This window comes from Hemitrygon akajei, unplaced genomic scaffold (assembly GCF_048418815.1).
Source record: "Hemitrygon akajei unplaced genomic scaffold, sHemAka1.3 Scf000033, whole genome shotgun sequence".
Classification (NCBI taxonomy): domain Eukaryota; kingdom Metazoa; phylum Chordata; class Chondrichthyes; order Myliobatiformes; family Dasyatidae; genus Hemitrygon; species Hemitrygon akajei.
In genome coordinates this window covers 79,255-102,591 of record NW_027331919.1, presented here as the reverse complement: position 1 = coordinate 102,591, position 23,337 = coordinate 79,255, and the positions used below count along the sequence as shown (strand labels likewise).

The 23,337-nt window shown below is 47.0% G+C and overlaps 1 protein-coding gene across 1 annotated transcript in view; it reads right to left on the bottom strand.

Moving 5' to 3' along the window:
- Positions 1–23,337, bottom strand: part of LOC140719873 (uncharacterized) — a 68,280-nt gene that overhangs the window by 39,356 nt on the left and 5,587 nt on the right. The window contains exons 2-6 of the mRNA XM_073034799.1: positions 21,583–21,689; positions 19,905–20,024; positions 15,343–15,462; positions 11,937–12,056; positions 4,654–4,773 (exon numbers count right to left, since the gene is read on the bottom strand). Of these exons, the coding sequence (XP_072890900.1) occupies positions 4,654–4,773; positions 11,937–12,056; positions 15,343–15,462; positions 19,905–20,024; positions 21,583–21,622 (520 nt within the window). The 5' untranslated portion in view covers positions 21,623–21,689. The remainder of the gene's footprint in view (positions 1–4,653; positions 4,774–11,936; positions 12,057–15,342; positions 15,463–19,904; positions 20,025–21,582; positions 21,690–23,337) is intronic.

The following is a 23,337-nucleotide window of genomic DNA, read 5'->3' as shown; positions in this document are numbered from 1 at the left end:
TAGATAGATAGATAGATAGATAGATAGATAGATAGATAGATAGATAGATACTTTATTCATCCCCATGGGGAAATTCAACTTTTTTCCAATGTCCCATACACTTGTTGTAGCAAAACTAATTACATACAATACTTAACTCAGTAAAATTGTTTGCCCGCTTTGATACTTTTCACACAAGAGATAAATGACGGTCTTGTGGGGATTAACAAGTTGCTGGGATTTTCGTGGAGTCCATTGTGTTTCTTTGTTTTTTGGCTGCTGGCAAGGAGAAGGGCGGTACGGGCACGTGATGGTTAGCGCAGAGCTTTGCAGAACCAGCGACACGGGTTCAGTTCCCGCCGCTGCCTGCAAGGAGTTTCCAATTTCTCCCAATGAGCGAGTGGATTTCCTCCCGCCTCTCTGGTTTCCTCCCGCCGTCCAAAGATGTAACGGCTGGTCGGTTAATTGGTTATTGTAAATCGAACAGTCATTAAAAAAGGAATAAATTAGAGAATTGTTGGGCAGCGCGACCTGAACGGCCGGAAGAGTCTATTCCAAACAGATTTTCAGTAAAAAGTAAAATTCAGGACATTTTGTGGAAAGAAAAAGAACAATCGCAAGGTGGGGACCATCGGTGGTTTGTGATGGGGATGCAAATATGTTAGGATGGTTCTAAAACATCAAACGACACAAATATTGGTGGTGTTGTGGACAGTGCGGAATATCGCCAATAGATTCAGTTGTAGACCTGGGTGGAAAAATAACAAATGGAATTTAACTCAAGTAAGTCTGAGGTGTTTTCCTTTGGGGCGTTAAATGTGAAGGGACAGGAGAAAGGTAACGACAGAACCCTTAACTGTCGGCGTGGAAAGGGATCTCGGGTTGATCACGCAGGTCGATGGCTTGTTAAAGACGGGATTTTGACAATGTTACTGTCGTGGGAGATCCATTCACAAGATTGCGATGGCTGGGATTCACAGTGCCGTGGTGATTTGGATTCCGCACTGGATTGTCCACAGAACACAGAGGACGGCGGTCGCTGGTTGGAAGTCCGTGACAGGTCGTGCTACGCACGGATCCGCACTGGGAACGCTCCTGCCTGTGGCAGACTTGTAAAATCCTAATCATTTAACAAGGCTCTATGAGTTTCGAGTGTCCTGCTTCGTAGAATTAGAAAGCTGGCTTATTATTGTCACACATAGACCAACTAGTACAGCAAATGAACAGGTTCTGCTGCCCACTAGATGTCCAGAAAGAATTCCCTCTTGTATTAGACATTTCACCTTTGCGAAAATGGCACTGAATGTAACACTTATGATCTTATAAACCTCCGTCAGATCTAACCCAATGTTCCTCCACTCCAGAGCAAGAAACCCAAGAGTCCAACATCTCGTTGTAACACATGCCAGCACACCCATCTGCATTGTCATCCGGATCATTTATATATATCACAGACAGGAAAATCCCAGGAACATCCGCAGATACAGATCACTTCATGGGAGTAGAACAAGATAAATCCAAAACAGAATGCAGAATAAAATGTCACAGTTAGAGAAAGACCACTGCAGGCAGGCACGAAGAGGTATATTGTGAGATCTAGGGTCTATCTTATCGTACTAGGGGACCATTCAGTATTATAACCTTGAGCCGAGTGAGGCATGCTCTCGCATCCTCCCTTCGATGGCAAGGTGCCTGTGTAGAAGACAGAATGTCCCAGATGGGCGGGGAGTTTCTTTGATGATGCTGGCTGCTTCACCCAGCTAGCAGGAAGTGTAGACAGAGCTGACGCGGGGGAGGCTGGATTCGGAGCTGTTCTCAGCTCTTTGCACAGTGCTCTGCAGTTTCTTTTTGTGTGTGGTCACAGGCGGAGCAAGTTTCTATGCTTTGATTGAGGAACCAGGGCGGTTCATGAGAATAGGGTAGTCTACTCTGTAGACTTGTGTGTATTACAGGAAGATTTGACTGACTGGTTTCTTCTGATTGGTAGAGATATTGTACGCTGACTTTATCAGGTCCATTATCAGGAACCCCGATAGTAGATCGCTGTGGAAGATGTAAGACAGGGAGGTTGGGGGAGACAGAGAATGAATGGAGTGGTAAAACTAGGATGAAGAGGGGAAGATAGGTAGAGTAGAAGCGAGAAGGTGGACGGAGGCGGCAGAAGGCGTGAGAATCAGATAGCGTTCACGGGCTGATTTGACGGGGTAGGGGTTACCGATCCCGGACTGGTACGAGATGTACCGTACAGAGACTTGAACAAAGCTATTAACAAGGGCTCAGATGGTAGACTGCTCTGTGTAGAAACATAGAAAACCTACAGGAAAATACAGGCCTTTCGGCCCACAACGTTGTGCCGAACATGCCCTACATTAGAAATTACTCGGCTTAACTCTAGACCACCTCTATTTTACTAAGCTCCATGTACCTAACTGAAAGCCTCTTAAAAGACCCTATCGTATCCGCCAACACCACCGTTGCCGGCAGCCCATTCCACGCACTGACCACTCTCTCAGTAAAAAACTTGCCCCTGGCATCTCCTCTGCACCTACCTCCCAGCAAGTTACACCTGTGTCCTCTTGTGGGAACTATTTGAGCCCTGAGAAAAAAAACCTTCAATTATCCATAAGATCAATGATTCTCATCATCTTATACACCTCTACCAGGTCACCTCTCATCCTCCTTCGCTCCAGAGCTGCAACATTACCTGTCGGTTCCTAAATTCAATTGCACGATTGATGAAAGCCAATAGACCATACACCTTTTTAACCACAGAGTCAACCTGTGCGGTTGCTTTGAGTGTCCTATGGACTCGGACCCCAAGATCCCTCTGATCCTCCACACTGCCAAGAATCTCATCATCAATGCTATATTGTGTCATCATATTTAATCTACCAAAATGAACTACTTCACACTTATTTGGGTTGAACTCCGTCAGTCACTTCTCAGCCCAGATCTTGCATCTTATCAATGTCCCGCCGTATCCTCTGACAACCCTCAACACTATCCACAACATCTTCGAACTTTGTGTCATCAGCAAACTTACTAACCTATCCCTCGACTTCCTCATTCAGGTCATTAATTTTTTTAAAAAAACAAGACTTAGGGTCCCAGAACAGATCCTTGAAGCTCTCCACTGGTGACGGACCGCCATGCAGAATATGACCCACCTAGAACTATTCTTTGTCTTCTGTGGGCAGGACAGTTCTGGATTCACAAAGAAATGTCCCTTTGGATCCCACGCCTCCTTCATTTCTCGAAAAGCCTAGCATGGGGTACTTTCTCAAATGTTTGCTGAAATCCATATACACTGCATCTACTGCTCTTCTTTAATCAATGTGTTTAGTCATATCCTCAGAATATTCAATCAGGCAAGTAAGGCGCGACTTGCCCTTGACAAAGCCATGCTGACTATTGCTAATCGTATTATATCTCTCCAAATGTTCATAAATACTGTCGCTCAGGATCTTTTCCATCAATTTTCCAGCTACTGTGGTAAGACTCACTGGTCTATAATTTCCTGGGCTATCTCTACCCCCTTTCCCTCTTTCCTGAATAAAGGAACAACATTCACCACACTTAATCGTGCGGAACCTCTCCCGTCCCCATTGATGATGCAAAGCTCATCACCAAAGCTCAGCAAACCACGGTCGCTGGGATACATTTCGCCCCCCGCGTCCCGGTTGATGGTCTGGAATCCAAGGAGTTCTGTCTGGCTAATTTGTTTGAGGAGGACTGATTATGAAGGGATGCTAGATGTAATGTACAAAGATTTGAATAAGGTCGCAGTCGGGATAACGCTAACAAAATGGTGTGCGAGGAAGGGAGGGATAGTTGACTGGATATACAATTGCCTCGGAGGTAGAAGCAATGATTTAGGGTTGAAGCTCGTTTCTCAGATTGGAACCCGTCATTGCGGGTGTTCACCGGGGGATCTATGCTGGACCAAAAATCTTTGTCAACTATATCAGCCATTTCTATCTGATTATGCAACATGCTGTTCGTAAACTTGCGGACAACGTTGTTGGCGTGGGAAACAGTGAATACAGTTATTTCTTACAGTGGAATGTCGATTTTCTAAGGAAGTGGGCCGAGCAGGATTAAATTCAGTTCAGTTGGAATAAGTGCGAGCTATCGTATTTCAGGAGGACAAATAACCAAACAACAGTGTCGGACAGCGAACGGGTAGAACCCTGGGAACAGAGAACAGAGCTACCCAGTGTTACAGGTACGCGGTTCCCTGAAAGTGAAGTCACAGGTTGACAAGGCGGTGAAGACGGCGTCTGAGGCGACAGGTCTTCATCAGTCAAGGCACGGTGTACAGGAGTCGGGAGGTCACGTTTCAGTTGCACAACACATCGGTGGGTCAGTACTTGGAGTACAGTGCTCCGTTTCGGTCGCACTACTCTGGGAAAGATGAGTCTAAGTAGCAAAGAGTGCAGAGAGAGATTTACGAGGATGTTGGCGGGATTCGGGGGACTGAGTTATGGTGACAGGGCAGGCAGGTTAGGACTTTATACCTTGGAGCGTAGGCGTTTCCTTGTTTGTACCCAGACGGTGTCTATGGATGGGACGAGCTACCAGCGGAGGTCACAGATACAGACATATTAGAACTTGCACACCTGTGCATATAGCACGTGACTCCTCCAGAGTGACGCCATTATTATGAACTCTGACCTGCTGGTGCTGTCACTGCCAGCTCGGCGGGTCCCGAGGCAATGGGCGAATCTTTGTTCCTATCGATGTGAAGTTCGTCTTTCGGAAGGTTCAGCACTGAGTAGGTTGATATTAGACCATCTGGGAGAGAAAGAGAGAGAACGAGAGATAGAAAGACATAGGAGGAGAGATTGGTAGGGATTGGGCATAGGGGTGTGAAGACAAACTGTTTTATGTTTTTGGACAATTGGGTTATATGCTGTGGAAAGTTGAGCCTGTACAGATTGGATGCGTTGCACCTGAACTCGAGGGGGAGCAATATCGGTGCTGGTAGGTTTGCTAGCATGGTTCGGGAGTGTTTAAACTAATTTGCAAGGGAGATGGGACCTGGGGAGCGATAGATCAGTGAAAGAAGTGCATGGAGTAAAGCCAGATATCACATATAGAGAGGTTTTGAGGAAGGAGCAGCAGAATAAAGGGTATAAAGGTAGAAAGGTAGAAGGACTAAAGTGCGTTTACTTCAATGCAAGAAGCATGAGGAAAAAAAGGCGATGAACTGAGAGCTTGGATACATACATAGAATTATGATGTAGGGGCCATTATCTTGATGCCCTGCTGTCCTTCCTGCAAATGTCCCTTTCCAGTCAACTTCGGCCAGTTCCCCTCCCATGCAATTGTAACTTACTTTATTCCATTGAAATACCGACACATTAGATTTTATTCTCTCAATCATATCTCTCTCAAATTTCAAAGTGAACTCAGTCATATTGTGATCACTGTTCCTTAACCTAAAGCTCTCCTACCACCTCAGAATCATTGCACATCACCCAATCCAGCACAGCCGATCCCCTAATGGGCTCAACAACCAACCCTTAGAAAGTGGACAAATCCTCTCCCCTGTGGTCCAGTACAGACCTGGTTTTCTCAATCCGCTAAAATCCCCAACGAATATTATGACATTGCCTTTCTGTCAAGCCTTTTTATCTCCTGCCGTAATTTGTAATCCACATCCCGGCTGGTGTTTGGAGGCCTGTGTACAACAGCCATGAGGATCCTTTTCACTTGCCATTTCTTAACTCAGCTCATAGGAACTGCACAGCGTCTCGATTGCCCTGTAACTCATGCCTGGTCTTTGTGTAATCTCTGTTCACAAGATCACAAGACAAGGCGCAAAAGCATGCCGTTCAGCCCATCTAATCTGCTCCACCACTCCACCATGAGCTAAATTATTCTCCCATCTAGTTCCAATTTCCGGCGTTTCCCCCATATCTCTTGATACCCTAACTAATTAGATACCTATCAATCTCCTCCTTAAACACCCTCAATGATCGGGCTTCCACAGTTGCATGTGGCAACGAATTCAATATATCCACGACCCTCTGCCTAAAAAAACATATCTCCTCATCTCTGTTTTAAATGGGTAGCCACTAATTCTCAGACTGTGGATCTTGTCCTGGACTCAGCCAACTAAGGGAAATAGCATTTCCACATCTACTCTACCCAGCCCTTTCAACATTCGAAATGTTTCTATGAGATCCTCTCTCATTCTTCTACACTCTAATGAATGCAGTCCAAGAGCCGCCAAAAGCTATTCATATGTTAGCCCCTACATTCCAGGAATCATTCTCGTAAATTTTCTCAGAACTCTGTCCAACATCAGTACATCCCTTTTAAGATAGAGGGCCCAAACCTGCAATCAGTATCCAAATGAGGTCTCACCAGTGCCCCATAGAGCCTCATCAACACCTCCTTACTCTTATACACTATTCCTTTTGAAATAAATGCTAACATAGCATTCGCTTTCCTTACTGCCAATCCAACCTGGTGGTTACCCTTTTGGTTATCCTGCACGAGGACTCCCAAATCCCCCAGTACTTCCGATTTTGTAATGTTCTCCCTATCTAAATAATAATGTGCACGATTATTTCTTCTTCCAAAACGGACAACCGTGCATTTCTCAACATTGTATCTCATCCGCCATTCCTTATCCCACTCTACTGGACTGACAAAGTCTCTCTTTAACCTTACCGTTTCTTCTACACTTCCTGTTCCACCTGTCTTGGTGTCATCAGCAAATTTAGCCACAAAACCATTTAATCCGTAATTTAATTCACCGATGTACAGTGTAAAAAACAGCGGCCACAACACCGACTGAGGGAACTGTGACCTGATACAATATCTTTCCTGTAATTCCATGGGTTCTCATCTTATTAAGCTGCCTCTTATGCGGCACCTTATCGAAGACCTTTTGAAAATCCAGATACACCACTCCACAGCCTCTTCCTTGTCAATCTTATTCGAGATTATCTCATAAAATTCCAATAGGTTAATGAGGCAGGATCTTTCCTTCAAGAAACCTTGCTGGCTTGTACCTAACTGTTCATGCAGCTCGGGTATTTCATAACCACGTCCTTGAGGTTGCACGCTATCTTTAATTCATTTCTGTTTTTCCCCTTATGCAGCCCTATCACTCCTCCTCCCATACCCCAGCATAAACCCACAGTTTAAACCCTAGCTTAAACCCTCCCTAACAGCTCTATTGAATGTTCACGCTCGGATATTGGATCTCCTAGTCAGGGGTAAATTTTTCACAGATATGGTGGGTGCGTGGAATGCACTGCCAGTGGCGGTGGTGGGAGCAGATACAATAAGGGTCTATCATGGATACATACATGGAATTATGGAATTATGATGTAGTGGCAATTACAGAGACTAGGTTGGCACCAGGGCAGGAATAGATTCTAACTATTCCTGGATTTCAGTGCTTTAAAAGGGATAGAGAGGGGAGAAAAAGAGGAGGAGCGGAGGCATTACTGGTCAGACATACTATTATAGTAACAGAAAGGGTGAGTAATGTAGCAGGATTCTCTTTTGAGTCAGTATGGGTGGAAGACAGGTACAGGAAGGGATCAGTTTTTCTATCAGATGTATTCTATAGGCCAGCCGGTAGCAGCAGGGTTAACGAGGAACTGAATGGGAGGCAGATATTGGAAAGGTGCAAAAATAACAGTGTTATTATCATGGGTGAGTTTAACGTCTCTAATATTGATTGGCACCTGATTAGTTCCAATGGATTAGACGGGGCAGAGTTTGTTAAGTGTGTCCAGGATGGATTCCTGTCACAGTATGTTGAGACCGCACCTAGAATATTGTGTGCAGTTTTGGTCCTCTAATCTGAGGAAAGACATTCTTGCCATAGAGGGAGTACAGAGAAGGTTCACCAGATTGATTCCTGGGATGGCAGGACTTTCATATGAAGAAAGACTGGATCGACTAGTCTTATTCACTGGAATTTAGAAGATTGAGGGGGGATCTTATTAAAACGTATAACATTCTAAAGGGGTTGGACAGGCTAGATGCAGGAAGATTGTTTCCGATGTTGGGGAAGTCCAGAACGAGGGGTCACAGTTTAAGGATAAAGGGAAAGCCTTTTAGGACCGAGATGAGGAAAAACTTCTTCACACAGAAAGTGGTGAATCTGTGGAATTCTTTGCCACAGGAAACAGTTGAGGCCGGTTCATTGGCTAAATTTAAGAGGAAGTTAGATATGGCCCTTGTGGCTAAAGGGATCAGGGGGTATGGAGAGAAAGCAGGTACAGGGTTCTGAGTTGAATGATCAGCCATGATCTTACTGAATGGCGGTGCAGGCTCGAAGGTCCGAATAGCCTAATCCTGCACCTATTTTCTATGTTTCTATGTTTCTATGTTGACACACCAACTAGGTGAAATGCCATACTAGATCTAGTATTAAGAAACGAACCGAGTCAGGGCACAGTTCTTTCAGTGATTGCGAATCTGCGGAACAGTGAACACCGCTCCTTGGCCATTAGCATCATCATGCAAAAGGGTAGAATCAGAGAGGACAGGAAATTATTTAACTAGAGAACGGAAAATTATGAAGCTGTAAGGCTCAATCCTGCGGGTGTGATTTCGGATAATGTTTTTGCAGAGAAATATACTACGGACATGTAGTCGATGTTTAGGGATCTCTTGCAGTGTGTTAGGGATAAATTTGTTCCGGTAAGGAAGATAAAGAATGGTAGGGTGAAGGAACAATGGGTGACAAGTGAGGTGGAGAATCTGGTCAGGTGGAAGAAGGCAGCATACATGAGGTTTAGGAAGCGAGGTTCAGATGGTGCTATTGAGGAATATAGGTTAGCTAGAAAAGAGCTTTAGAAGGGAGCATGAAAAGTCCTTGGCGAGTAGGTTAATGAAAGCTCCGAGGCATTCTTCAATTATGTGAAGAGCAAAAGGATGAGAGGAATAAAGGTAGGACCGAGTAGAGATAAAAGTGGGAAGATGTGCCTGTAGGCTGTGGAAGTGAGAGAGGTCCTCAATGAATACTTCTCTTCGGTATTCATCAATGAAAGGGAACGTGATGAAGGTGGGGGAAATATGAGTGAGGTTGATGTTCTGCAGCATGATGACATTAAGGGAGAGGAAGTGTCTGAGTTTTTCAAATACAGTAGGACGGATAAGTCACCGGGGCCTGACGGTACAATCCCCAGGATGCCCCACGAGGCGAGGGAAGAGATTGCTGAGCCTCTAGCTAGGATCTTTATGTCATCATTGTCCACGGGAATGGTACCGGAGGATTGGAGGGAGGCAAATGTTGTTCAAAATAATTAGTGGGTACAGTCCGGGTAATTACAGTTCATTGAGCCTTACGTCTGTGGTGGGAAAGCTATTGAAAAGTTTCTTAGAGATAGGATATATGGGCATTTAGAGAATCATGGTCTGATCAGGGACTGTCAGTATGGCTTGGTGAAGGGCAGATAGTGTTTAAGTAGCCTGTTAGAGTTCGTTGAGGAGGTGACCAGGCATATAAATCGGGTAGTGCAGTTGATATGATCTACATGGATATAAGTAAGGCATTTGATAAGGTTCCACACGGTAAGCTTATCAGAAATCCAGAATGCATGGGATCCAGGGAAGTCTGGACAGGTGGATTCGGAAATGGTTTTCCTGTAGAAAGCAGAGGTTTGCGGTGGAGGGAGTACATTCGGATTGGAGGGTTATGACTATTGGTGTCCCACAAGGATTGGTCTGGGACTCTAATTTTCGCGATTTGTTATTAACGACCCGGACGTGAGGATAGGTTGGTTGCCAAATTTGCAGACGACACAAAGGTTGGTGATGTTGTGGAAAGTTTTCATGATTGTCGAAGATTGCAGCGAGACATTGATCAGATGCAGTAGTCGGTTGAGAAGTGACAGATGCAGTTCAACCCTGAGAAGTGTGAGGTGGTACACTTTGGAAGGACAAACTCCAAGGCAGGGTACAAGATAAATGGTAGGATACTTGGTATTGTGGAGGAGTAGAGGGATCTGGGAGTACATGTCCACAGATCTCTGAAATTTGCCGCACAGTTAGATAGGGTAATTAAGAAAGCTTATGGGCTGGTAGCTTTCATAAGTTGAGGGACAGCTTTAAAGAGTCGCGTGATAATGATGTAGCTCTATAATACTCTGGTTTGGCAAATCTGGGAGTATTGTGTTCAGTTCTGGTCACTTCAATATAGGACGTATGAGGAAGCATTGGAAATGGTACAGAGGAGATTTACCAGGTCGTTGCCTGGTTTAGAGAATATGGATTATGATCAGAGATTGAGAGAGCTACGACATTACTCCTTGGAGAGAAGGAGGATGAGAGGAGACATGATAGAGGTATACAAGGTATCAACAGGAACAGATAGAGTGGACAGCCAGTGTCTCTTCCCCTGGTCACCACTGTTCAGTATAAGAGGACATGGCTTTAAGGGGGAGTGAGAAGTTCAAATGGGTTTTTGGAGGGAGATTTCCTGTTACTCAGAGAGTGGCTGGTGCGTGGAATGCGCTGCCTGAGTCAGTGGTGGAGGCAGATACAAAAGTGAAATTTAAGAGACGACACGACAGGTATATGGATGAATTTAAGGTGAGGGTTTATATGGGAGGCAGGGTTTAGGGGTCGGCACAACATTGTGGATCGAAGGGGCTGGACTGTGCTGTAATATTCTATATTCTATGTTCTATATCCTAATAAGAGCTGCTTAGATAAATACATGGAGATGAGAAATAAAATATGAGTTTTTTACTAGGGAGAATCTCTGCAGTTTCTAGTGTGGGTTATATGGTCGCACAACATTGTGGGATGAGAAGCCTATATTGTGCTTTAGATTTCAATGTTCTCGAAGTTCTCTGTTCCAGTGAGCCATGCTTTCTATTTTCCTTCCATGGGGTAGGTGAGGAAGAGAGAACTGCCAGGTGGTTGGTGTCATAGTTTGGTTATGTAGGCTGGTCTATTGAGACAGCAAATTGTGTTCATGAGGGGAAGCTGGTTTCAGAGCTGCGCTCAGCTGTGGCCACAGCATTCTGCAGTTTCCTGTGGTCACGGGCGGAGCAGCTTCTATATTTTGAGTGAGGAAGTAGGACGAATCATGGGTGCAGGGCAGTGGACTTCATTTGGAGGAATCTCAATAAGGCTTTTAATGTTTCCACTTGGTAAGTTACTCTGTGTAATGGTGTGGGACCCAAGGGGATTGGACTAGGGAGAATTGTACAATAGAGGGACATAAGGCTGCAGGAAGACGGTTCCCTAGAAGTGATGTCACAGGTGGACAGGGATCCTGTGGAGTGTTGTAGAACAAAGGGCCCTAAGAGTACAGGGACACGTTCCCTGAAAGTGGAGTCACAAGGAGACAGGGACCCTGGGTAGTATAGTAAAACAGTGACAACCAGTGGTACAAGTACACGGTTGCCTCAAAGTGGAGTCGCAAGTAGACAGGACGGTGAATAAGGCGTCTGACACGCTGGCCTTCATCAGTCAGGGCACTGAGTCCGGGAGTCGGGAGGTCACGTTGCATTTGGACAAGTCATGTGTAAGGCCGCATTTGAAGTACGGTGTTTAGTTTTGGTGTTCCTGCTCTGATAATGATGACACTGAGCTGGAAAGAGTGCAAAAGGAGTTCACGAGGCTTTTACCTGGAATAGAGTGAGTGAGTTATGGAGATAAGTCAGGCAGATTAGGACTTTATAACTTGGAGCGCAGGGGGGGGGGGGCATAGAAACATCCGGGGAAGAGATAAAGGTGAAAGCGCATATTAATTTTCTGTAAACTTGGAAAACTGAGAACCAGAACGCACAGGTCAAAGGAGGTAGTGGAAACAGATGTCACTGGGGACCCAATTGACATTTTTTTTTTACCCAGATGATTGTCTCTCTATCGAACGAGCTGCCAGAGGGTCGATGCCGATGCATTAGAACTTGAACACTTGTACGTATAGCACATGACTCTTTAATAATGTCGTCATCACTATGAACTCTGACCTGCTTGTGGAGTCACTGACAGTTCAGCGGGCCCCAGGGCAATGGGAGGATCTTCATACTCAGCAACGAGAGGTTCGTCTCTCCGAAGGTTCAGCAGTGTGTAGGTGGAGTTCCGAACATCTGGGAGAGAAAGCGAGAGAACGTGTGAGAGAGTGAAACAGAAGGAGCAGGGACCGGTAGAGAATGCGGCGAGTGAGGACAGAGAGAGATGGAGCAGACAGAGTTAGATGAGAAAAGGATGTCAGGAGAGAGAGCTGAGAGTCAGCAGGATAAAATGAGGGAGATTGGTAGGTGAGGGGAGAAAGACCTGTTGTCCGAGTAGGAGAGGCAGGGTGTAAAGGATGGATGGAGGGGAGGAGGAAAAGAGGGTGATAGATAGTGGCGTTGGCGTGAAAATGGGATAAAATGGGGCAGAGAGATCGTGGAAAGGAAATGGAGATAGGGAGGCGGAGGGAGGAGAGGGGCTAAGGTTATAAGTGAAGGGAGAGTGAGAATTGTGAGACCAATAGCGAAAGAGTGAGTGAGAGAAAGGAAGGTTGATGGGAGAAGAAAGTGGAAGAGGGAGGGAGGGAGACAGGGAAATAGAGAGAGAATTGGTGAGAGAAAGTATTAAGTTTTTTACTATTTTTCTTAGATGTATTATTGTTTGCAAGTTTTTTCTTCATACATCGGATATACGACGGTCTTGTGGGGATTAACATGTTGTGGGGATTTTCGTGGACTCCGTTGTATTTCTTTGTTTCGAGGCTGCTTGCAAGAGGAAGAGCGGTACAATAGTGTAGTGGTTTACAATACCAGAGACCCGGGTTCAATTAACGAGGCTGGCTGCAATGTGTTTGTACGTTCCACCTGTGACCGAGTGGGTTTCTTCCCGGTGATCCAGATTCCCTCACAGTGCGCAGAGATACCGCGGGCTTGGGTAATTTGTGACTGTAATTTGAACAGCGATTTGCCCAGGATTAAAACTGGAAATTGCTGGGCAGCGCGGCCTGAAGGTTCGGGCCTATTCCGCACTGCTTTTCAATAAATAAATAAACCTAAATATCTTTAGAAAAATTCATCTCAGGCATGGAAATTGTTTACATTGACAACCTGGCCTTCCGGTGTGTGTGATGTGTATGAAATACCTAGATGAAAATGGAGATGGGTGGTTGCTAAATTTCAGACGACACAAAGTTTGGTGGTGATGTGGATAGTGTTGAGGATTGTCAAAGATTGCAGAGAGAATTTGATAGGATGCAGGAGATGGCTGGGAAGTGGCAGATGGAAATCAACCCGGAGAAGGGTGAGGTGGTACACTTTGGAAGACAAACTCCAAGGCAGAGTACAAAGTAAATGACAGGATACTTGGTAGTGTGGAGGAGTAGAGGGCTCTGGGAGTGTGTGCCCACAGATCCCTGAAAGTTGCCTCACAGGTTGATAGCGTAGTTAAGAAAGCTTATGGGGTGTTAGCTTTCATAAGTGGAGGGATAGAGTTGAAGAGTCGCGAGGTAATGATGCAGCTCTTTAATACTCTGGTTAGGCCACACTTGAAGTATCTGTCCAGTTCTGGCCGTCTCACTGTAGGAAAGATGAGGAAACGTTGGAAAGGGTACAGAGGAGGTTTACCAGGACCCTGCCTGGCTTAGGGAGTATGCATTATTGTCAGAGATTAAGGGAGCTAGGGCTTTACTCATTGGAGAGAGATAGAGGCATACAAGACATTAAGAGAAATAGACAGAGTGGACAGCCAGCGCCTCTTCCCCAGGGCACCACTGCTCAGTACAAGAGGACATGGCTTTGAGGTAATGGGGGGGGGGGGAGTTCAAAGGGGATAGAAGAGGAAGTTTATTCACTCAGAGAGTGGTTGCTGCGTGGAATGCACTGCCTGAGTCAGTGGTGGAGGCAAATACACTAGTGAAATTTAAGAAACTACAAGAAAGGTATAGAAACATAAAACCATAGAACACTACAGCACAGAACAGGCCCTTCAGCCCTCCATTTTGTGCCGACCCATATAATCCTTAAAAAAGTAAACCCACACTACCCTATAATCCTCCATTTTAATTTTTACGGAGGGAGTTAAAGTGTGGGTCTATACGGGAGGCAGGGTGTAAGGGTCGGCATAGCATTATGAGCCAAAGGGCCCGTACTGCGCTGTAATATTCTATATTCTGTGTTCCATGCCATATTCAGAGCCTCTTAGATAGGTACGTGGAGGTGAGGAAAATTATGAGTTATTTGTCAGGGAAGATCTCGGCAGTTTCTATTGCAGGTTATATGGTCGGCACAACTTCTTTGGATGAAGAGCCTGTATTGGGCTTTAGATTTCTATGTTCTCTGTTCCAGTGAACCATGCTTTCTATCTTCCGTCCCATGGGGTAGGTGAGGAAGAGAGAACAGCCAGGTGGTTGATGTCATAGTTTGGTTATGTAGGCTGCTCTATCGAGGCAGCAAACTGTGGACAGTGTTCATGGAGGGGAAGCTGGTTTCAGAGCTGAGCTCAGCTGTGGCCACAGCTTTCTGCAGTCTCCTGTGGTCACGGGCGGAGCAGCTTCTATATTTTGAGTGAGGAAGTAGGACGGTTCATGGGTGCAGGGTAGTGGACTTCATTTGGAGGGAACTCAATAAGGCTTTTAATGTTTCCACTTGGTAAGTTACTCTGTGTAATGGTGTGGGACCCAGGGGGATTTCACTAGGGAGTGTTGTACAACAGAGTGACACAGGGCTACAGGAAGATGGTTCCCTGGAGGTGATGTCACAGGTGGACAGGTTCCCTGGGGAGTGTTGTAGAACAGAGGGACCTGAGGGTACAGGGACACGGTTCCCTGAAAGTGGAGTCAAAGGTAGACAGGGACCCTGGGGATTGGTGTAGAACAGAGGTAGACAGGACGGTGAATAAGGCGTCTGCCACTCTCACCTTCATCGGTCAGGACACAGAGTACGGGAGTCGGGGGGTTACGTTGCAGGCCTCTGTAAGGCTGCACCTGAAGTACGGTGATGAATTTTGGTGTTACTGCTCTAATAAACATGACACTGAGCTAGAAAGTGTGCAAAAGGAGGCTTTTCCGTGAACCGAGGGAGTGAGTTATGGATATAAGTCAGGCAGGGTAGGACCTTATAGCTCGGAGCACAGGGGTGACCTTACAGAGGGGTTTAAGACCATGCGGGGCACAGAAAATGTGAATGCGCAGGCTAATTTTCTGTAAGCTTGGAGAATCGAGAGCCAGAGCGCACAGGTCTAGGGTGACAGTAGAAACAGATGTCACTGGGGACCCAATTGACAACAGTGTTTTTACCCAGACGGTTGTCCGCCTATGGAAAGAGCTCTCAGAGGAAGTGGTCAATGCAGATGCATTAGAACTTGAGCAGTTGTGTGTATAGCATGTTGCCCCTTCATAATGATGTCATCACTATGAACTCTGACCTGCTTGTGGAGTCACTGACAGTTCAGCGGATCCCAGGGCAATGGGAGGATCTTCATACTCAGCAACGAGAGGTTCGTCTCTCCGAAGGTTCAGCAGTGTGTAGGCCGAGTTCAGACCATCTGGGAGAGAAGGCGAGAGAATGTGTGAGAGAGTGAAACAGAAGGAGTAGAGACCGGTAGAGAATGGGGCGAGTGAGGACAGAGAGATGGAGCAGAGAGAGTTCCATGAGAAAGGGATGTGAGGAGAGAGAGAGAGCTGAGAGTCAGCAAGAGAAGTTGGGGGATGGGGCTACGTGAGGGGAAGAAGACCTATAGTCCGATTCGTAGAGACAGGATGTATGGATGGAAGGGAGAGAGTGTGATAGATTGTGGCGCTGGGTGTGAAAATGGGATAGAATTGCGGAGAGAGATCGGGGAGAGAAAGGGGAGATCGAGAGGCGGAGGTAGGAGAGAGAATCAGGTTACAAGGGAAAGGGGAGTGAGAAGTGTGACAACGATCGCGAAAGAGTAAGGAAGAGAAGGGTGAGGAGGTTGAGGGTAGGGAAACAGTGGGAGAGGGACGGAGAGGGACAGAGGGAGTGAGAAAGTTGTTTTTATTATTTTTCGTAGTTCTATTATTGTTTGCAAGATTTGTTTTCTTTTTCAAACATCCGATATATGACTGTCTTGTGGGGATTAACATGTTGTGGGGGTTTTTGTCGACTCCATTGTGCTTTTTTGTTTCGAGGCTGCTTGCAAGAGGAAGAGCGGTACAATAATGTAGGGGTTTACAATACCAGAGACCCGGGTTCAATTCCCGACGCTGGCTGCAAGGGGTTTGTACGTTCCACCTGTGACCGAGATGGTTTCGTCCCGGTTCTCCAGTCCCCTCACAGGGCGCAGAGGCATCATTGGGTTGGGTAATCGGTGACTGTAAATTGAGCAATGATTAGGCCAGGATTTAATCGGAAATTGTTGGGTAGCGCGACCTGAAGGATCGGGCCTATTTATTCAATAAATAAATAAACCTAAATATTTATGGAAAGATGAATCTCAGGGTTGTATATGGTTTACATTTACAACCGGGCCTTCCGGTATCTGTGATGTGTATGAAAGACCTGGATGAAAATGGAGATTGGCAGTCGCTAAAATCGCAGACAGTTGTCTGTGGCAAAATCCTGGATGAAAACCTAGATATTCAACACGGCTCTCAGTGTTTAGGATATTCTGCTCCGTAGGGTTAGTAAATTGATTAATTTTTGTCACGTTAGAACACAGACCAACCCGTACAGCACAGGAACAGGCCCACAATGTAGTCCCGAATGCATTCCCTGTGGTATTAGGCATTTCATCTTTGGGGTAACGGTACTGTCTGTCTACTGTGTCAATGCATCCGGTGATCTTATAAACCTTTGACATGTCTCCCCTCATCTTCGCCGCTCCGGAGGAAGCAACCCAAGTGTCCAACCTCTCGTTGCAACACAGGGGTTCGAAATCCCCGGATGATATCCTTCCGATACTGGGGTGACCAGAATTGTATACAATACGCCTCATTCAGTCCGAGTAGAAAATTTTATAAAGTTGCAACATAACTTCCTGATCTTTGAACTCAGTGCCCCAACTAATAAAGGTAATCATGCTATACGTCACCAGAAAGATCCATCTGAAAGCATAGGCCTGAATGCACCGCATTCAGGAAACCCAAGATTCCTCTGCGAATCAACACTGTTTTGGGCCTTGGCTTTAAGAGCGTGCTACCTTTTCAGCATTTGACCTACCAAGGTGCAACATTTCACGTTTGTACGCGTCAAGCACCATCTGCCATTTCTCCGACACATATCCGTAACTGATCCATATCCCACTGGATCTTTTTCAACGCGATCCACAACACCGCCCATCTTCGTGTCAACTGCAGAATTACCTACCGACCGGTCGACATTTTCATCCAGATTACTTATATTCATCACAAAACAGGGGAGGTCCCAGTTGCATCACTTCATTGGAGCAGAACAAGGTCGGTCAGCAAGGGAATGCAGAATAAAGTGTCACAGTTACAGAGAAAGTGCAGAGCAGGCAGTGCAAGCGCCACGAGTACCGAATTAATGAGGTCAATAGTCCCTAATGTCGTAATAGAGGATCGTTCAATGGTGGTGTAGAAGCTTTCCCCGAGACGAGTTTCAGGTGAATAAGACTTTGGTCAGACCCCACGGAGTACTGTGTTCATTTCTGGTCGCCTCATTGCAGCAAGGATGGGGAAATTCAGGAGGAGATTCACAAGGACGTTGCCTAGATTATGAAAATGGGTCGAGTGAACTTGTCCTTTTCACCTTGGAGCGACGAGGATCAGAGGTGACCCGATAACGGTGCATAAGATGAAGACAGGCATTGAGCGTTGAGATGGCCAGAGGCCTTTCTCCAGGACTGGAATAGCCAAAACGAGAGGGCATAGTTTTAAGGTGTTTGGAAATAGGTACTGAGGGAATGCCAGAGGTAAGTTTTCACACATGAAGTGGTGGGTGCGTGGAATGTACAGCTGGCGGCGGTGTTGGAAGCAGATACAACAGGTTTTATAAACAGCCTCCTGGACAGAAACATGGAGCTTAGAGAAATAGGGGCTACTCGGTAGGGAAATTATAGGCAGTTTCTGGAGAAGGTTGCATGATCGACACCGAATTGTGGGCCGATAGGCCTGTAATGTGCTGTGGAATTATGTGTTCTATGTTTCAGTGAGACATGCTTTCATACCTTTCCCAAAGCGTGGGTACAGAAGTGAAGATGTTCGGGGTGGGTGGGAGTTGGCTGTTTCATGATGCTGGCTGCTTTATCGAGGCACCAGGGAGTGTAGACAGAGTCTATGGAGGGGATCTGCTCAGCTGTGTCCACAGCGCTCTGCCGTTTCGAGGCACCAGGGAGTGTAGACAGAGTCCATGGAGGGGATCTGCTCAGCTGTGTCCACAGCGCTCTGCCGTGTCTTGCTGTCACCGGAGGAGCACTATCTATATTTTGATTGAGAAACCAGGACGGTTCATGACAGCAGGGTAGGAGACGTAATGTATAGGGAACTGAAACAGTTTTTTTTTATTAATTTTTTTCAAATGTGTAGGCTGCTGTGTATAATAGAGTGGGGCCCAGGAAGATTTGACTGAAGGATTTCTGCGGATCAGTAGGCATAGTGTACGCCGACCTGAACAAGCCCATTTACAAGGTCCCAGATGATAAATTGATCTGGAAGATGGAAGAGGAGGAGGTAGGGCGAGACGGTAAAGGAACGGAGCGGTGATAGAGGGAGGAAGAGGGTGAGATTGGGAGGGTAGAACGTAGAAGATGGAGGAAGATTCGAAATGGTATGAGACCCAGGGTGAGTTCCGCGGCTGACCTGACCGTGGAAGACATTTTAGGGATCAGATGATATACCGCTCTGAAGGATGATGTGCGGCGCTGGCAGGGATGGCTGACTGGATATAAATAGGCTCGGCGTGATGACAAAGGTTTAGGGTTGAAGTTCGTTTCTCAGACAGGAAGCCCGTCACCAGCGGGGTTCACGAAGGGTTCGGTGGTAGGACAAGTAATCACTGCCAACTCTCTCGACCATTTGAAACAGAGTGTACAAGACGCGGTTGGCAAGCATTCAGATGACTTTAACGTCGGCAGCGTTGTAAACGGTGAAGACAGTTATCTCTTACAGTGTGATTCCGATTAGCTGGGAAAGTGGACCGAGCAGGAGCAAATGAAATTCAGATCGGAGAAGTGCGATCTATCGTGTTTCAGGAAGACAAACAACAGGGTAGGACTTTCACAATGAACGGGAGGAACCGTGAGGGGTGTTGTAGAACAGAGTGACACACGGTACAAGAACACGGTTCCAGAAAGTGGAGTTACGGGTAAACAGGTTGGCAAAGAATGCGTCTGACGCGCAGGACTTCATCAGTCGGGACACTGAGTCCGGGAGTCGAGATGGAAGGACCTGTTGCAGTTGTACAGGACTCGGTGAGGCAACACTTAGAGTACGGTCAACACGAGGAAATCTGCAGATGCTGGAAATTCAAGCAACACACCGAAAATGCTGGTGGAACGCAGCAGGCCAGGCAGCATCTGTAGAAAGATAGGATTCTCCCTATTGGTGCTGCTCGGCCTGCTGCGTTCCACCAGCATTTTGTGAGCGTTGCTTAGAGTACTGTGTTCAGTGACAGTCACCCTGCTGTAGAAACTATGCCATCGAATCTGAAAGAGCGCAGAGGGAGATATGCGACGATGTTGCCGGGACCCCAGGGACTGAGCTATGGAGAGAGATTCGTCTGGGAGCGCAGGGGTGACCTTTCAGGGCTATATTCAGACACGAGGGGTGAATGCACAGAGTCATTTTCTCCAGACTTAGAGAATCGAGAATCAGAGCGCAGAGGATTAAGGTGACAGCGGAAAGAGACTTAATTAAGGAGCGATGACAACCTTTTGACACCATATGGTGGTCAGACTGTGGAACGAGCAAGCAGAAAAGCGGTCGAGGCGTACGCATGAGAAACTGGAGCACTTGGACATATCACACGTGACCCCTCCATAGTGGCGTCATTGTCGCGAACTCTGACCTGTTTGTGCAGGGATTGGCAATTCGCTGTGTCCCGATGCAATGGGAGGATCCTTATTCTCATCGTTGAACTGCTCGTCTTTCCGAATTTTCAGCTCTGAGTAGGTGGAAATCAGGCCATCTACAGGAGAAAGACAGAGAAGGAGGAGAATGGGCTATACAGAATGGGGGAGAGTGAGGGGCACAGAGACGAGTCGAGAGAATAGGGAGTGAAGAGGTAGGTGAACGAAACAGAAGGGTGAAGGACTTTGAGAGTGTGTGAAGGAGTGGAAGAGGAGAGGGAAGAGAATCGGAAGAGAGGCTGAACGGACTCGATGGACTGGTTTAGAGGGCGATGAGCGAAGAGGGACAAAGAGCGGGGAAGCGAGAGAAAGTGGGGAAAGAGTGAGTGAATGGGAGGGGGGATAAAGCGTGGTCAATGGAAGAAAGGGGAAGAGCGCGATGGTAAGACTGAGGGGGGGGGAAAGAGGGGTAAGAGACCGGAGTGAGGGTTGGGAAAATGGGAGACAGACAGTTGACGAGACAAAGCGAACGAAAGAGAGAAGAAGAATGTGCGCAGGAGAGAGCGAGTTTTCTCCAGGTGGACTGTCACAGAGGAGAGAGGATTCAAAAAGTTGGCAGTTAGAGAGGGACGAGAGAATGGTGAAGGAGGTGGCAGAGGTTGAGAGATAGGTACACTCACGGGGTCAGACACAGAATGAACCTCCCTCAACACCGTCCCATCAAACACTCCCGGGGTCAGACACAAAGTGTATCTCCCTCCACACCGTCCCATCACACACTCCCGGGGTCAGAAACAGAGTGAACCTCCCTCAACACCGTCCCATCACACACACCCGGGGTCAGACACAGAGTGAACATCCCTCAACACCGTCCCATCACACACTCCCGGGGTCAGACACAGAGTGAATCTCCTTCCCCACCGTCCTAACACTCACTCCTGAGGTCAGACACAGAGTGAATCTCCCTCCACACCGTCCCATCACACACTCCCGGGGTCAGACACAGAGTGAATCTCCCTCCACACCGTCACATCACACATTCCCGGGGTCAGAGACAGAGTGAATCTCCCTCTACACCGTCCCATCACACACTCCCGAGGTCAGACATAGAGTGAAGCCCCTTCCACACCGTCCCATCACACACTCCCAGGGTCAGACACAGAGTGAATCTTCCTCCACACCGTCCCATCACACACTCCCGGGGTCAGACACAGAGTGAATCTCCCTCCACACCGTCCCATCACAAACTCCCGGGGTCAGAGACAGAGTGAATCTCCCTCCACACCGTCCCATCACACACTCCCGGGGTCAGAGACAGAGCGAATCTGCCTCCATACCGTCCCATCACACACTCCCGAGGTCAGACATAGAGTGAATCTCCCTACACACCGTCCCATCACACACTCCCGGGGTCAGAGACAGAGTGAATCTCATTCCACACCGTCCCATCACACACTCCCGGGGTCAGAGACAGAGTGAATCTCCCTCCACACCGTCCCATCACACACTCCCGGGGTCAGAGACAGAGCGAATCTCCGTCCACACCGTCCCATCACACACTCCCGAGGTCAGACATAGTGGGAAGCCCCTTCCACACTCTCCCATCACACAGTTCCGTGATCAGACACGGAAGGGAACACACTCTCCACACCCTCTAGATTTCTATGCTGTACTCACCTCGGGAAAGAGAGCCTGAGTTCGTTTTTGCGAAGTTCATGTAGGTCTTGCTCTCGTCCAACCTGTCGAGGATTATCAACGTCCCTGAGCTCAGGAAGGGGAAGCCACTGTTGTCAGAGGGAGAGAAGGGATGGATTTCAATTATCCTAAATGGGAATTTTTAGAGAGTCGAGGAGAGGAACGAAGAGAGGAGGGCTCTGCATTAGTGAGACGGGACAGGATGGGGGGAAAGGAGAGATGGCGTGGGAATATGAGAGGGCGGTTGATACGAGAAAGGGAATTGGTGTAGATGAAAAGGGCTGGAGGGTGAGAAGTGTAGGAGCGAAAGGAGTTCAGACGGAGGGGGAGGTGTCAGGGCCCGGGATTTATCTGATGGCGTCTACGACATCCTGAAGTGGGAAGGACAACAACCAGAGGTCGTGTTACATATTGGTAACAACGACATCGGTGCGAAAATTTTGGAGGTCCTGAAAGCAGACTACAGGGAGTTAGGAAGGAAGTTGTGAAGCAGGACCTCAAAAGTAATAATCTCGGAGTTACTGTCTGTGACACGTGACAGTGAGCATTGGAATAGAGTGTGGACACGGATCAATACGAGGCCTAGGGATTGGAGCAGGGGGCAGGGATACAGAAATCTGGATCATTGGGACCTCCATTGGGTCAGGCGTGACCTGAACAAAAAGATTGGGTCGCACTTCAGTCCAAACAGAGATCAATGTCCTGGCGGGGAGGCTTGGTAAGGGTACTGGTGAGAGTTTAATCCAGAATTGCTGCGGGTGGGAACCGAACTGAAGAGACGGAGGAACGGGCTTATAAATAGGGAAAACTTGTAGACAGTGTGAGAGGGAGGATAGGCAGTTGATAGAGAAGGGATGTGCTCGAGCCGAGGGTTTGAGATGAGTCAATGCAAGGAGTAGCATGAACAAAGCAGATGAGCGTAGAGCGTGGATCTACGGAGCTATGATGTTGTGGCAATTACAGAGACTTAGATGGCTGAGGGTCAGGATTAGTTACTTAATGTGCCCCACGCTTTAGATGTTTCAGAGAGGTCAGGGAGGGACGCAAAAGAGGCACTATCACTGCTAATAGTGTCACGGCTGCAGAAAAAGACGGAGTCATGGAAAGTTTGTCTTCGGAGTCTCTATGGGTGGACGTTAGGAACAGGAAGGGGTCAATCACTCTACTGGGTATTTCTTTAGACCTCCCGATAGTAACAGTGACATCGAGGAGCAGATAGGGAGACAGATTCTGAACAAAGATGTAATAATATCAGGGTTGTCGTGGTGGGAAATTTTAATTTTCTCATTCCACACTCCCACCCCAATGTTCCCTTTAAACCTTTCTCCCTTCACCCTTAACCGTGTCCTCTGTTTCTTTTCTCCCCTAGCCTCAGGGGAAAAAAAGCCTGCTTGCAGTCACCCCGTCTGTACCCATCGTAGTTTTATATACCACCATCAAATCTCCCTTATTCTCCTACGCTCCAAGGAATAAAGTCCTAACCTATTCAACCTTTCTTTGTAACTCTGTTTCTCAAGTCCTGGCAAAATCCTTTTAAACTTTGCGTGCTCTCCTTCAACCTTATTGATATCCTCCCTGTAATTAGCAGACCAAAACAGCACACAATACTCCAAATTCGGCCTCACCAATGTCTTACACAAATTCACCATAACATTCCAACTCACACTCAATACTTTGATTTATGAAGACCAATGTACCAAGTGCTCTCTTAACGACCCTGTCTATCTGTTACGCCAC